The sequence below is a fragment of the Ailuropoda melanoleuca genome, chromosome 16 (genome assembly GCF_002007445.2).
Source record: "Ailuropoda melanoleuca isolate Jingjing chromosome 16, ASM200744v2, whole genome shotgun sequence".
Taxonomy (NCBI): Eukaryota; Metazoa; Chordata; class Mammalia; order Carnivora; family Ursidae; genus Ailuropoda; species Ailuropoda melanoleuca.
In genome coordinates this window covers 65,720,716-65,736,627 of record NC_048233.1, presented here as the reverse complement: position 1 = coordinate 65,736,627, position 15,912 = coordinate 65,720,716, and the positions used below count along the sequence as shown (strand labels likewise).

The window sequence follows — 15,912 nt, the reverse complement described above, 5'->3', positions numbered from 1 at the left end:
GGATGGTTTTGAGCACCCTTCAGGTTAGGCCACCATACACGGCCTTCTCTATCATTCGGGCAGGGCGATGCGTTTGTGGGGCAAGGTTGCTTTGTGGCTCTAGAGTATTTATGGGTCTCACCCCTTCCTACTGGAACTCCTGTGCTCAGCTGCTGGTTCCCATTTCAGAGTACACGGTCATTAACGAAGCCTGCCCCGGAGCCGAGTGGAATATCATGTGTCGGGAGTGCTGTGAGTACGATCAGATCGAGTGCGTCTGCCCCGGAAAGAAGGAAGTAGTGGGTTACACCATCCCTTGCTGCAGGAACGAGGAGAATGAGTGTGACTCCTGCCTCATTCACCCAGGTGAGTGTGGAATGGGGGCCTCAGGCTGCCTGCATGTTGTCTGAGGTTGTGAATGGGAAGAGGCTGCACACTTCACTTTGGGCGGGCAGATATCAAAGGCTAAGATGCCATGACATTGAAAGTGGCCTAATCCTGTCTGTTCTGACTTCAGGCAAAGGAAATGGAAGAATTAGGACACTTTTCATTGTTAACATGATAAAGCTACGAATTCATCCGCTCATTCATTCCTTTAACAAAAGACTCAGCAGCAACTATGGACCATATCAGATACTGGGAATGCAATGATTTTTAAACAAGACACATTCCCTGCATTCCCCAAGCTTGCAGCCTGGCAGGGGAGATGGAGAAGTAAGCAGGCAACTGCAGTACGGTGTGGTGAGTGCTGTGAGAGAGAAGCATGAGGCACCATGGGAGCGTGGATGGGGGCAGGGGAGACTTCCTGGAGGAGGCGGTATGTGTGCTGAAGAGGGAAGCAGCAAACTGAACAGGGTGGAGGGGATCTGGTAGAGAGATCAAGCCATAGAGGAGAGTATGTGCTAAGGCCCTGTGGTGAGAGAAAGCATGGGGTTTTGGGTACTGCAAGTTCCTTGGTCTGGCCGAAGGTGTGTGTGAGTGTGTGAGTGTGTGTGCGTGTGTGTATGTGAAAGAGAGAGAGAGAGAGAGAGAGAGATGAGAAACATGGAGAGTGACAGAGAGACAAAGGGAAAAGATTATAAGAGAACAATCTGAGGATCTGAGGGAGAGAACAGGGCCAGACCCTGAAAGGCTTTGCAAGCTGTGCTCTGACTTTAGGCTGTATCCTGAAGCTCTTTTAGCAACATCAGAGATCTTTGAGTAAAGACATGAAAGTGGATTTTCTCTGTGGCTGCAGTATGGAGAGAGGATTGGAGGAAGGGCAGGACAGGAGGCAGGGGAGGAATAATGGGGACCTTTAATGAATGTAGAAGCCTTGTGGATGGTGAGAGGTGGAAGGAATTCAGAGATATGCAAGAGAGTGGACTTGACAACAATTTGAGATGGGCTGTGTGGGAAGGGGAAGGGAAGAGCAGAACTCCAGCGTGACGCTCGGCTCCAAGCTGGACATTTAGGAGGTGGTCCCAGTAATAGGAGAGCATATGTGGGTGAGGCGGTACCTTCCCAGGCCACAGTGTGCATTCCTTCGCCCTCTGTCCCCACCATCCCGGGGACAGTGATTGTCCTTTTTCACTGAAGTGCGTATCTGCCTGGAGGCCTGTGTGGACACTGAGCCTCAGACCGAAGATGTTTGCAGCGTGATTAGCAAGTCATTGAACAATTTCTAGGTGCTTTCCCACCTGCTGCCTGGTACATCTGACTTTTCCCAGAGGAGTCTTACCTTTCCCTTTTAAGCCAGGTCAAAAGGAGGACATAGGGAGTTTCCTACACGCTTTCCTTAGGCTGAAGACTGAAAGGATGTCAAAAGTGTATTTGGGGGAATTTCTCTCATTTCTGCCTTTCCCCTTCTTTTACAAACACACAGAATGACGCATGTAACTGCCAGGAACTTTCTTTTGTGGGAAGCTGTAGAAGTGGAGAGCAAATGGACTCAAGTAAACAAATGATACGTTTAAACCATCTTCCTTAGAAGAGAGCAATGCTGAGTTTTAAAATTGGATAGGGGCGCCTGGGTGGTGCAGCGGTTAAGCGTCTGCCTTTGGCTCAGGGCGTGATCCCGGCGTTATGGGATCGAGCCCCACATCAGGCTCCTCTGCTGTGAGCCTGCTTCTTCCTCTCCCACTCCCCCTGCTTGTGTTCCCTCTCTTGCTGGCTGTCTCTATCTCTGTCGAATAAATAAATAAAATCTTTTAAAAAAAATTGGAGTGACCTCAGTATAGCCTTTGTACATTTGATTTAGAAAAGAAACCCACTGCCCCAGTTCCCTGATGGTGAGTGTGTTTCATAGGGAAATAGTGGAGTAAGGCTTCCAGATTTTCTAAGGTCATTTGAGAGCTCAACCAGGATCTCCCAACTCGGGGTCCTTGGCAGTTGTATTGAAGTGTTTGAGCGATTTTCAATATTTTCAAAAGCCTAGCGGTCAGCATTGGGGTGGGGGTGGGGCTTTAGTTGCATGATACGGTAGGTAAGAGAACTCCAAACGTGGTGTTTGTGCCTCTTACTGGGCATTTTACAGCTGACAGTCAACACCTGCCTTTACTACACCCAACAGCTTCCTGTGACGTCATACAGGAGGCACCCAATATCACCCCTTGAATGGTGCTGGGAATGGTCTTTGGATCTAAGAGGTGAAGAACTGGTTACTCGGAAAGGGAAGGCTACCTAAAGGCTTTTTTTCTTTTTCTAATTTTTTAAAATAGTGAGTTGATACCCTAGCAGTTGTCCCTGTCGGTGATCAGAGGTTTGTGTGTGTGTGTGTGTGTGTGTGTGTGTGTGTGTGTGTGTAATTATGAATTTAGGTACTTTTATTTATGTGGTTTAATCCATTGCAATCATGATTTATTTTCATGCATGCATCCCCCCACCTCAGGACACTGGGGACCCCTCTGTGTCCCGTGATTTTCGGACAAGACCACTCTAGTGTTTGAAAAGATGATTTCAGGCTCTTGTGTATTTTCTGCCCCAGATCTGGAATCAGCCATTTTCCAAGGAATTCTGGTCCAAGGCCACACTCAGGGCTCCTCACGGGTTCCTTGTTACTGGACTGCCACTGTTTTACTAGGGCTATTATTCATTTATTTAAAGTGGATGGGGCGAGGAAATAGATATTTTTTTAAAAAAGAAAAAAATGAGTCTATGCTGATACCCAAGTTCAAATGTAGTGTTCCAAGGTTGTTTAATTAACTTGGTTGAGTTTGTATTTGTATGCCTTTTCTGTCGTGGTGGACAGCCCGTTTCCTAGGAATATTCACCTGATTACTTATTGTTTTGTCTTATAGCATAATATAATTGTACAAAACAGCAGTAGCACTGATTTTGTTTACAACAGCACCATTAATACTAACAAGACCACTCACGGTTATGGTTTTTATTGACCTCGGAATGTCTCCCACTCAATATGTATAGTCAAAATTCTGTGTTTTAAAGCGAACTGATGTTGTCCTCTTGTCTGTGGTGTTATACCACCTACTTGACATATAGACAGGTTTATTGTTTCCATCTGTTTTCTATATTTGACAATATCAGCAAATATATGTTTGTATATACATATATATATCTTCCCCCTTCTTGCAGAAAAGATAGCCTACAATGAACACTGCTAACTACCTTGCATTTTTTCTCTTAACAACATCTGCTGGAGATCCTTCACTGACAGTATAAAAGCCATTTTTTTCATTTATTTTTACAGTTGCAGATAACTGCATTGTGTGGATGGCTATAGTTTATGAGTATTTGGGTTGTTTCCAGCCTGTTGCTATTATAAATAACACTACAGTGAATAGCCTTAGGTATACGTCATTTCATATTTTTGCAGTGTTCTTTGGGGTAGGTGCCTGGGAGAGGGATTGCCGAGTCAAAGAGAGGTGTGTATGTCATGTTGGCAAACCTTTGCGTTGTCCCCTTTGCACTTGGCATTCACAGCGGCCGCGTATGAGGGCACTGTTTTCCCAAAACCTTGCAACACAAATCATTGTGGATTTTTTGCCAAACTCAAGGGTGAGAAGTGGGATCTCGGCATGGCTTTAGTATTTCTATTACTTCTCTCATCATGGTAGACAATCAATCGTCTTTTCCGGTGGTGGTGGTTGCAGGCAGACCAATATCCAGGGGCACGGTGGTGGGGATGTCAGTAGCAACGTCAGTGGTGTCCAGCAGGACTGGGGCCCTCCCTGGACCAAGTTTCCTGTGTTCATGTGGTTCTAGGCTGTGGAGCTCTGAACTCAGTCCTCTGGCTCTTGTGGCAATGCTGTGAGCTCCTGAGTGTCTTTTTGTGATAGCCTTGTTCACCTTCATCACCTGGCTGGTTTTTGTGGGTTGGGACCTAAAGGCCTTAAAGTTACCGTGCTGAGAGAGAGAGAGGTGGCAAGGTCACTGGGGGCACACTGTTTGCCTCAGTAGCACAGAGTGGATAGGGAACCGAAGAGGGGAAAGTGGCACGTGAGTGAAGATGGCCTTGGAAAGAACAGTGACTCCACTGGGACCCAGTTGTGGGCCACACGACCTACTGGAATTTGGTGAATCATATTAGCAGCTCTTCTCTTGTGGGAGGGAGCACTGGGGTGGGGAAGCCGCGTCAGGGTGGTGTGCACAAAGAGGACTCCGGGCCTCTGTCCTCCAGAAACCACACAGATATACGCTGCAGCCCTACACTATGGGCCAAGGAAAACCTAATTTCAGCCAAAATCAAACGAGTGTGCTATCAGCTCAAGGAAACACCGGTTATCTCAAACAGTCGAGAAGCCCGGATTAGCAGTTCATCCATCTGTTCATTTGTCCATTTATTCATTCACTCAAACAGCATTTATTGAACACTCGCTACGTCGCAGATATTTTATTAAGTGCCAGGGATATATCGTTGAACAGGATGAAGTTCCTGGCTTCAGTCTGTTACAGGAAAACAGATAATAGGCAGTTAGGATTGAGCATGACATATGCAATGGTAGGGATAAGCCAAGGAGAGGTATGGGAATGCAAAACAGGAATCAGAGTTCATATTTGGGGCATACATACTATGTGCGAGGCCCTTTATACACGTCAATTTAATTTTTAAAACAACCTTAAGAGGCAGCTACAATTTTTAACCCTTGTTTTATAGATGATGACATTGGGGGCACAGAGACCTTAAGCAATTTGCTCAAGGAAACACAGCTGGACAATGGCAGAGCCAGAATGTAGCTCTCCATTTTGATAAGTGGGATTGGATTATCTCTTTCATCACTGTCCACCACCCCTCAAGAGACCATGTTATAAAAATGACCCTTCCCTGGGAACCGCTGAACCCTCTCCAGTGTGGCCTGCTGGTGGGGGCAGCCAGGGACCTTCCGGGGTGAGCCCATTATTAGGCATTAAGGTTATTTCCAATGGCATATTTTGGGTATAGAAGTATAGGACATAGAGGAATATTTAATGGCACAGGAACATACTCTATTTTGACCTGAAAAAGTAAGTTACAAAAACAGAATGTACAGTATATAGCGCAAGCCTTATTTTAGAAAAAGTTGTTTTTCTATATACACAGAGAGAGTGTGTTACCAGTAGTTGTTCCCAGGTGATGGACCTTTAGGTGTCTATGATTTCATTCTCTTTGCTTGTCTGAATTTTCTCAATATTCCACGATAAGCATGTGGAGGGCCAGCCACCAACTTGGAAGACGGTTCAGACCACCCTCCTCGACTCCTTGCTGTGAATTCTGGTGACACTGGCATTTTCCTGGGAATGAGCATCTACCCCCAAGGGCTCTGGCACCTTTCCCAGTGCAGAGACCCTCGGTGGAGGTGAGGCCCTGAGAAGGCCCGGTTGCTCTCGCGGGCTGCCCGTCACAACCTGCCGTGCGTCATCTAACACCCTTGTGCTGGGACACGTTTCAGGTTGTACCATCTTTGAAAACTGCAAGAGCTGCCGAAACGGCTCGTGGGGGGGCACGCTGGACGACTTCTACGTGAAGGGGATCTACTGCGCCGAGTGCCGCGCGGGCTGGTACGGAGGAGACTGCATGCGTGAGTAGACCCCGAGACGGCTCCCCCCTCGGGGGCGCACTGATGGCAAAGCCCAGCTTGCCGCAGACTGAGGTTTAGCTGGTTGGAATCTGAGTTCTGGAAAGCTTTGGCCAGAGGGCTTTCTAGGTAAGACTTCAAAAAACAAAGACGTGTTTCCATCTGCTGGGTGTGGATTGTGGACATCTGTTTGGAATTGACGACAGGAGGTTTATGTCTGCTCTTAAATCTTCTCCTTTCTCCTAAAGGCAGCCGAGCCATTCTGCACACAGCATGCCTCGTGTCCCTTCCAGAAGCAGTTGTGTTTCAGCAGTGGTCAGCAAGCCGTGAATAAGGCTTCAAATATGCGCAGTCCTGGAGTGTGTTTTAAATATGAACTTCTATTGGTAAATTTCTGGACTCCTGAGTTCAGTTCCTGGAACCCACATCAAATTGTCAGCATGCCACTCATCCCAGGAAAGGGATTCTTTCTGGGTTCTCCTTTGTCTCTAAGAATTACTTAATCTTTATTAGGGTTCCCCTCTGAGTTTCAGTAATCCTTTGAAAATGGAGTGGAAATCTAACCTCTCAGTTTCAAACTCGCCTGTGCAGTGCCCCGACGGTGAATATCCCTCTGAGAGTCTGGACCTGGAGCAATGTACACACTGTTACTTTGTTAAGCCTGTGTTACATGCTCCCTATTTGAATCAGAAGCAGCCAGGATGAGCTGGGAGCCTAATCGGTCTTCCTCTTATGAATGATGTTCCCAGTTCACAGAGATGGAGGATGGAGAGCTACTGGTATTCTTCTGAGCCAACCTGTAGCAAAATGCCATGAGTTTCGAGAGTCTTGGGCCACGGATGAGCTGTGTGGTCTGCCGCTGGGGGACCCGAGCTCTACCTGGAGGAGAAGGGGTGTGCTGGTATTTTCGGATGAACCTGGGAGTTACATTATCCAGAATACAGATAATTTTTGAAAGTGCTGGTCTTGGTTGCAGATCTAAAGCGTCAATGTCCTTTTTGGCGGGTTCTGGGAAACTTAATTTAGTGGTTGGTAGACGATCTTGTAGGTAGGTTAGCTGTGGGATTTAGCCCTGGTCTTCCTTTGGCTGCTGTTCTCGGAAGATGGTGTAGCATAATGGGCAAGAGTACAAAGCTCTGGAATGATGGAGGCCTGAGTTTAGTAATTTTGCCAGTCACTAGCACTGTGGCCTTGGCCAAGTCATTTCACCTTGCTAAGCTTAGTTTCCTTGTCTTTACAGTGGGAACAATGCTACCTCGTAGGGTTGTCTCAAGAAGCCGGTGGGATAATGCCCGGAAGCTCTTCATGCTTTGTCTGGCACTAATGCAATAAATATGTCATTATTCTATATGCTCCTTAATTGCCAAGCTGGGGTGGTCCAGAAGTAAAACTACTTTCACTGAAAGTTTAAGAAAGACATGCTTAGAGGTATAAGGCACAGTTTTAGATTTCACATTGACCTTTGCGGTATAGGAGACAACTTTAGGGTTTTCTCCCCTTTGGATGTGGGAGGTTGCTGTTTTTTCTGTGTGAGCGAATGGAGGAGTGGTGTGTGATGGGATGGAGCCATCTCGTCAGCTCACCCTTTTTTTTTAATTTAATAATTTTTTTTTATTATACTATGTTAGTCACCATACAGTACATCCCAAGTTTTTGATGTAAAGTTCCGTGATTCATCACTTGCGTGTAACACCCAGTGCACCATGCAATACTGGCCCTCCTTATTACCCATCACTCACCCTTGACCTTAGAGGCAGGGAAAGTCGTGGAAGAGTTTAGATGTTATTCTAAGTGCCCTGGGAAGCCAAGGAAGAGCCGTGAACCAGGGTATGGCAGAGTGCTCTGAGAACATAGATAAGAGGACAGCTAATCTCAGGGAGTCAGGGACAGGAGAGGTTGCAGAAGGGGCTGATGGTACGGCTCTGTCTTTGCTCATCGGTGGGTGAAACAGGAAGATGCCGAAGTCTGTGTGATTCCAGAGTCCTTGTTCTTATCCACAGTACCATCCTCCCTCCACTGGCGGGGCCTCCTCCCACAGCTCTGTTTTCCCTGAAAAGTGGGAAGCGAAATCTCTGCTGAGAGCAGAGTGGATGTACGGCTGCAGCTTGAGAATACCACAGGCTTGGGACAGCCCCAGGAGGACCAAGGAGAGGCGTCAGCCCGTGATAAATGAAAGCTTGTCCAGGCAAGACTAAGGACCCAGTGGAAGCTGGGTTTCCTGTAGAGACGATCTGTCTGGCCAGTTGGGCAATGCTCTCCTGCAGCATGGGAGCAGAGGTGAATAAGACCAGTCTTTTGGTGGAGCCCGGAGTTGGCTGAGACATGGTTGTCTCAACTGGGGAGGACATGAAGCCAGAAAGGGCCTGGAGAAAGGGTAGGCCTAGCGGTGTCAGTGGGATGGAAAAGCAGGCACAGTGGTAATGACGTAGTCCGACACGGAGGCAGGAGGGCTCCTGTGGGCAGAGGACAGAGTTTCCAAATGGCAGCCCTCAGGAGTGGCGGTGATAATGTGTTTATCTACATTAGCCATTTTCCTCCCATGTAACCAACCATTGCAAAAGGACAGATGTTTATTTTCCTTTATCAGGGGTCTGTGGGTTGGCTGGGGTTCAGCTGATTTCAGCTGGGTTGGCCTGGGGTGCACTCCAGCTTCAAGGCCCAGCCCAAAGGAGCAGCAGCTCCTTGGGACGTATTCTCCTCAGGGTGGGTTGCAAAGACACCAGAGCCCAAGCCAAACACACAGGCACGTTTAAGGCCTCTGCTCACATCATATCCACGAACTCTCCCAAAAGAAGTCACGGGACCAAGCCCCAGATCAGTCAAGTAGGGAAGTAGACAGCGTCCCAAGGAGGAGTACAGATACTTCCTCAGCAGCACTCCGATTGCTCTGTATAAATAAGTGAGTTTGTTTAGGGGGCAGGGCAGGGAGGAGGAAGGATATTCGCCTATAAGAGAGGACTAAAGCAAGAAGTAACGAGACGGAGGATAGCAGTAGCCCAGAGAAATCTTGTACGTGTGCCTTTCTCAGTAACACCCATCGATTGAGTCTTGGGTTTTGGCTTCTGTGTAAAAGTTGGCTGTATATGGAGTCTGACTGGTTGGAGAGTGATGGTGTCCATGTGTAGGATCAAGGCTTTCTTGAGGAGAGCAGAACTGGCTCAGGAAAAATGGTCATTGTCCCTAGGAAAGAGAGCAGAGAGCATTATCCTGTATCCTACCCATCCAGTCAAAACATATTTCTTGAATGGATGCTCCCAGGTGCTGGATGTACGTGATGGGCAAGACGGACGTGGTCCCTGCAATTCTGGAGCTTGCAATTTAGAGAGGAGAGACCAAAAAAAAAAAAAAAAAAAAAATTGGAATGCAGTCAGTGCTATGAAACAAACAGAATAATGGTCAGATTCCTCTCTCGTTCTGCATTGGTTCGGTTATGCTAGTTCAATTTCATTAGACTTGCTCTGAAAGCCTCTTTGCACACACTGTGTGTTATGTGATCCCAGCCATAAGCATTTATGGAGCATTTCTTATGGGTTGGTCACCAGGGAGAGCAATGAGCCCTCGACGAGTTTACAGTCCATCTATGGAAACAGGGCTTGACCATAATAAGATACCAACATGATAGTATTAGGTTCTTATCACCTGCATCTCATCTTGGCAGTGAATAAACATGAGGGGAATTCAGAGGAGGAAGTAATTCATTTCACTGTTTGTTGAATGCCTGCCTGGGGCTGGGCACTGTGCTGCCTGCCTCTGTTAAGAGGGGGCTGAGCTCTTGGTGGCCTGTTCCTGGCTGGGGCAGTGCAAGCATTTACCCAGTAGATGGCACCCAAGTGATCCTTTCAGGCTGCTTAATCCGGAAGGAGGGCTTCCTGCTGAGTAGAGCCCTGGCATTCTTTTCTTGAGTGCCATATAGACCCTGGGAAGGAGAAGTGACAGGCAAATACCAAAGACGATCAGACTATTTTATATTTAACTGTAGAGCATTCGGAACTGAGCAGACATTTTAGCACCTATATTTGGCCACTGTCCTTGACAATCTTTGCGATAATTAGTATTAGCCTAACTCCCAACGGTCTTAGAACCCATTGTGTGATTGATTCATTTATAACCATTGACAGGTTATATTAACCAAGATAAGAGGAGAAGGGCCTGAGGTCACTGAGCCCAGGAGAGGACTTTATTCACGTCCTCTTGCCCAGGAAAGATTGGTTTAGTAAGCTCAGACTATCCAGGCTACGGAAAGGAGCCGATTCTTTCTTCCTTCCCCCAACTTTTTATTTTGAAAAATTTTGTAATTACGAAGAGTTGAAGGAACAGTACATTCATACGCCCTTCACCTGGATCCACCAGTAATCATGTTCTCACATCTAACTTTCTCTTTTATGGTACTATGAACTCATGAATTTAAATTTTTGTCCCACATTTTGTAATGTTATCATCATTTTTCTTTTTGATGCTCAAATGGTGCCAGAATCGACCAGCGAAGACCCTTCCAGTGAGCTCTAGGGCATCATTCTTTAGGCAATTGCTTGCTCTCCCTCTGCTCCCTCTACTCCCCAGATGTTTCAACTTCACCTTGGTTGTTTATGTTCAGGTCCTAGGACCAGCCATTTCTCTACGAATCCTGGTTCCTTTTGTGCAGAATGCTGTTTAGGAGCTGGGATCTGGATACTGGCTGTGAGAGGCGCTGATACATAAAGTCAAAATCAAGGCTTCCTCCCAAAGCTTTGTAAATGGAAAGTTGACATCTTACGTGGAACCAGTCCACTGAGCTTCAGAGTGGAGCTAATTCAACGTGGCCCTCAGGCTGAGTGTTTTAGCCACCGAATGAGCTGAACAATGAGGGGGCCTAAGAGCCAGCCGGGATGCCGCACTTCTAGTGCACGTTACAGGGACCCAGACTTCCAGGCTGTGGAGAATCTAGGGGATGGAAGGTTAGCAAGTCAACCCAGATGAGAGAGGATTTATGGGGAGAGATTATAGACCCTTAATACATTTTATCTTCTTAGCCATATTTTGGATAGAGCAGAGGGGCTGGCTCATTTTTAATATGTGGGGCTAGAATATCAGAGAGGATGGTTTGTGTAGGCTGGTCTTTGAGCCATAACACGGGAATGATGAAGAGCAAATTTTAAAGAGAGAGAGAGCGAGCGAGCGGAAGGCCTACAAAGCTGTGTGTTACCTATACGTGGAACTGTCTTCCTAGGGAATCATAGCGTCGTCTGGGAGGAGTCACTGAAAACTGGCTCATGGTGTCCTGGCCTTACGTGTTCTGACGCTTCCAGGAAAGAACCAAGGCCCATTTTGATCCAAATTAGGGAGTGTATCATGTGGTGATTAACCGCTGGGTTTGGAACCAGTAGGATCTGGATTTGAATCTCTTACTCCCTCTGTGACTTTGGGCAAAATGACTCAATCTTTGTAAATCTCACTTTCCTCGTTTACAAAACAGGATCATAATGGTGGTCCTCGTTGGATTTTTATGAGAGTTAAACGAGTACTGTCTGTAAATCCCTTAATAGGGAGCCTGGTTCATAGTAAATGCTCAATGAATGGTGGCTGCTATTCTTATGACTACTAACCCAGAATCATGAAGTGAGCTCTGCTTTTTCTCTTTCTTGTTTGAGAAGAAAATCAGCATAGGACCAGAGGGGAAAAACAATAAAGTAGAATTCCATAGGGACAAGACAATATATATTGGACATGGGGAGGTAATCTTCCCAGTACAAGGATTGTATGGTAAATAACATTTTACATTTCATATAAAATTATATGAAAATTATACACACACTATATATGCATACCATATATATATTATATATATGCATAAAATACTTCATATAGCTGAAGCTCTGCGGGGAATTCATGTCTGAACCTTTGCAGAGGATTTTATGCTGTCAAAGAACTCATCAATCCTTGCTCAATTTCTGGCTAAGGTGTAGGAGAACATGAAAAAGACCTTCCTTGCTGCTCAAACAGCAAGACATCACTTGATAAACCAAAGAAAATTCAGTTTAGGTAAGGTCTCTGCTCTCACGTCATGGGGGAGGCAAACAATTACATAAAACATCATTGTAAAGTATCCAGTTAATTGGGATTATAGGCCATATCACAGGGTGAGCCATGGAGTTATTCCTGGACATCTGACTGTTCCGGGTTAAGACCTGCACCCCTGATAGAAGCTATCCCTTAGCACTTATTGTGAACTAGGCATTGTTCTAAGTGCCTTCACGTACTAAGTCATCGATCCTCATCAGAACCATTTTATAGGTGAGGACGATTTTGGCGCCGAAGAGTTCAGTAACTTCCCTGCTGTCGTGCAGCTTGTAAGTAGCAGAGGGAAGATGCCCCTTCAGAAGCCAGGCTCCAGAGCCCCGTCTCTCATCCTCTGTCCTAAATCATCTCTCCATGTGGGAGGCATTTGAGGTCCTCACTCTGAGTCCCTGTCTGGGGGCTTGGCAAGTCATGGTAGGATGAACCAAGTCACGTGGATGGTGTGAGGTCCCTTCCAGCTCCCAGCCTGGGTCGTGGGTCATCCCCATGTCCTCATCCAGGCCTTTGTTCTGCCATCCGTGTGAGGGCTCCTGCGTCTGATGGGTTTAGGGATGTAGCCAGTGCTGTAGGGAGGCTCCCAGGAGCCCTGGAGCTGTGGGTCAGAACCTGGGATGTCCCCCGTGAGTCTTGTGCCAGAATAGTGTCTCAGATCCAGACAAGACTCAAGAGAAGTGACATCATTAGTTGCCATTTATTGAGCGTTTTATGTATCCGGTACTGTGCTAATTGCTTTACATAAATATCTATCTCATTTACTCCTTACAACAAATAAGAAAACACCAATGTGGTGGAAAGTACTAGTATTTTCTCTTTTCCAATGAGGAAGGCTGGGTCTAGAGAATCTGAGGAGCTTGTCTGAGATCACGCAGCTCAGGAAAAGGCTGAGCGACCGTGAGGACCCAGCCTGGCTTCACAAGCTGCCCCTTAATCATCGGGAGTCCTGCCTGCAAGTCATCTCTGAAGGAGGAAAGGAAATCCAAATGTCTCTCTGTGTCTGAATGCTTGCTTTCTTTAGTCCTCCCCCCACCACCCCAAGAGGAAAGATTAACAAAACAAAACCCCAACCAGGGCTCCAAAGTGTGTTGTGTCTGTCTCTTGCTCCTCCCTCCCCACCCCCCATGCTGGAGATAGCGAGACTTTTGTCTGAATGCTAGGGTGTTCATTTTTGTTGGGAACCTTCCAGCTCTCTTGCCAGTTTAGAAATTAATAGAGATTTTCCTTCGGCTCTGCAGAAGCAGGGTCTGTCTAGCTGTCTTTCCTATGTTGGCTTGTAGCACCAGAGCAGGGTCGGGGGGTGGTGGGGTTGGAGATGAGTCCAGGATTTGAACACCCAGGGGAGAGTCTGGCTTCACTGGCAAACCCCCCTACACACATACACAGGCGCCCCACTTCCCCACTGCAAGACACTGTCAGGGAATCTGAGCACATTTCTGGGCCCATTGCCTGCTCCGGTCTTTCAGACTCAGGACCACCTGCTTGGTTGGCCACCAGTACTTCCTTGGCAGGGACACTCAGCTGTGTTCACTGTTCTGCCCTAGACAGAGAGGTGCACTTAGTCTGCCCTGCATCCAGATCCGCCAACTCCCCAAGAAGAGGCAAAAGTGGAAAGGGAGCTGAAGGAGCCCCTTGATGTGGGAAGGGAGTAGGGCTCCTTCCTCTTCTTCCCGGTGCCTAGATACCCTTCCCCCAAGCACATTTCTGAGAAGTGGCCTCTTTGTGTGTGGTTGGTTGGAACTTGTCCACCATCTTGGGGCCAATTGCTCCCATCCCCCCTGGAGTGAGAAGGGGAACATCATGAGGAACTGAGCTGTGGCACGTGCTTTGGAATCCTGGCTACTTCTGGAGGACAGCCCCGGGCCTGCAGGAACAAGTGGTCTAGCATCTCACATGGCCAGGGGCCAGCACCTGGATGGGAATGGTGACCTAACCCCTCCGGAGGCCACATGAGATCCTGGGTCTGGCTAAAGCTTGGATGGCCCTGCCAAGGACACCTGACAGGGATGGGCACCAGTACTCCCACCCCCACCCCTGGACACGAGGAGAGGTCCAGTTTCCCTGCTGTCTGAGACCAGTTTCCATTTGCAGGGAAACGGACTGGCAGCATTTGCGGCTGGTTCTAACTCGGCGTCCCTGCCGGAGGTTTGCAGTGGGAGCTGGGATTTAACACCTTGCAGGCTGGGAAGCTGCCATCCCCCAAGGGTGGAGGCTGTGCAGGAAGATTTCTTTTTTTGTCTCTCACACCCAAAGATCACTTCCGTAGCCAGCAGATGGGCGGATGGGGGCGATGGTGTGTGAGGTGTGCAGGAAGAAGGAACGTGCGCTTCAGAAAATGGGACCAGGAGGGGGGTAGGGGGGAGAGATTCCATGTATCTTTCCGGTGGAGCGCAAGAATCCTGCTGCTTAAAATGGTACGGGACAGGGCTGGGTCAGGAAGCCCCCAAGACAGTTGAACGTACCAGCCAAGACCCAGCATTGGTACTAGACAGATCCAAGTTCAAATCCCTGCTCTGCCACCAATGACCAAGGGTGAACATTTACTGATGTCTCTGCTAAGGGCTTTCCACCCGTAATCTGATTCAAGCCTCACGAAACATAGGAGGTAGGTGTCCGCTTTATTCCATTTGACTCAGGTTTCCTGCGGTTCCTAGAGAGGAAGTAGCTTGCCCAAAGCCGCACAGCCAGTGCAGATGAAGCTGTGTCTCAAACCAACGACAGCGGGGCTCTGAAGTCTCCATTCGTAACCGGTGCTTTACAGTTAAAACAGTCACTGGACCTCCTGGCCGTCTGGCCTCGAGGAAGTCACTAGCTTCCTGCATCCTTAGTGTTCCATCTCTGCGAAACGGGGAGATGAACGTTGTTCTCCTAAGTTTCTCGTGAGCATTCAATGAGAAGGGGTTTGTAAATCTTTGAGCCAGTGCCTGGCCTGTGATGATTTCGTCGTTCACTCATTCAGTAGCTATTTCTGGAGCACCTACTACGTGCCAGGTTCCATTCTAGGTGTACAAGCTAGAAAAGGTCCCAGCTCCACGAAAGAGAGCATGCAAATAAGCTAGACAATTTCAATTAGTGGTGTGTGTTGTGGAGGAAAGGAAAATAGAGTAAGGACAGTCACTATAGAGACGTGAAGGTCCCCTGTTGCTGGGTGGCCAAGGGAGGCCTCTTTGAAGAAGGGGCAGTTGAACTTAATTCCCAAAGAAAGGAGATGTGGAAGAAGAGAAACCTTCCAGGCTAAGGGAACAGCAAGCGCACGGCCCAGAGGTGGGAACAGAAAGGAGACCGGTGTGCCTGGGGCCGTGGGAGGAGGGAGATGAGTGGGAGTGGAGACTGGGCTGGGCCCTCAGTGAGGCAGGGCCATGAATGTCACAGGAAGGTGTTTGCATAGCGGGAAGCCTTTGCAGGGTTGAATCAAGAGAGTAATGTGATCTGATTGATTTATTTAAGAGGTGGCTTTGGATGCTGTGTGTGTGGAGAATCAAATATGGGGGAAATGGATGACAGAGGGAGAAAGATGGCAGAGGCCAGGCGAGACGACAACCCCCAGTGGCAAGTGGTGGATGGTGCTTCCCATTGGCGGACCAGGACGGCAGCAATAAAATCCGAATGAAGACAGGACTTGGGCAGCCCACCCAGCAGTGGTTTCCACAAAAGTAACAAGCCTCAGACCTCACAGCTTGTCAAAAGCGGAGTTTGTGCTCTTTTCCTAACATCGTAGAAAGATCACCACCGTCATCCTGTTATGAAGCAGTAGCCACGGATATTAGTTATTTTTCTTTTAAACGTGGAGGATTTAGACTTTTGGGGGGTTATTGGCTGTAACTGCATATCTAAACTTCATGAGGTCAAACTGGATTTCTACAGAGCGGGGTTAGGTAAACTTTTTCTGTGA

The 15,912-nt window shown here is 47.7% G+C and overlaps 1 protein-coding gene across 3 annotated transcripts in view; it reads left to right on the top strand.

Annotated features, from left to right (window-relative positions):
* Window positions 1-15,912, top strand: part of PAMR1 (peptidase domain containing associated with muscle regeneration 1) — a 71,428-nt gene that overhangs the window by 18,842 nt on the left and 36,674 nt on the right. For 2 of the 3 annotated variants that reach the window (XM_002920616.4, XM_034645093.1), the window contains 2 exons: window positions 169-345; window positions 5,847-5,975. In XM_002920616.4, the coding sequence (XP_002920662.2) occupies window positions 169-345; window positions 5,847-5,975 (306 nt within the window). The remainder of the gene's footprint in view (window positions 1-168; window positions 346-5,846; window positions 5,976-15,912) is intronic. The other variant, XM_011226720.3, reaches the window with a different exon arrangement.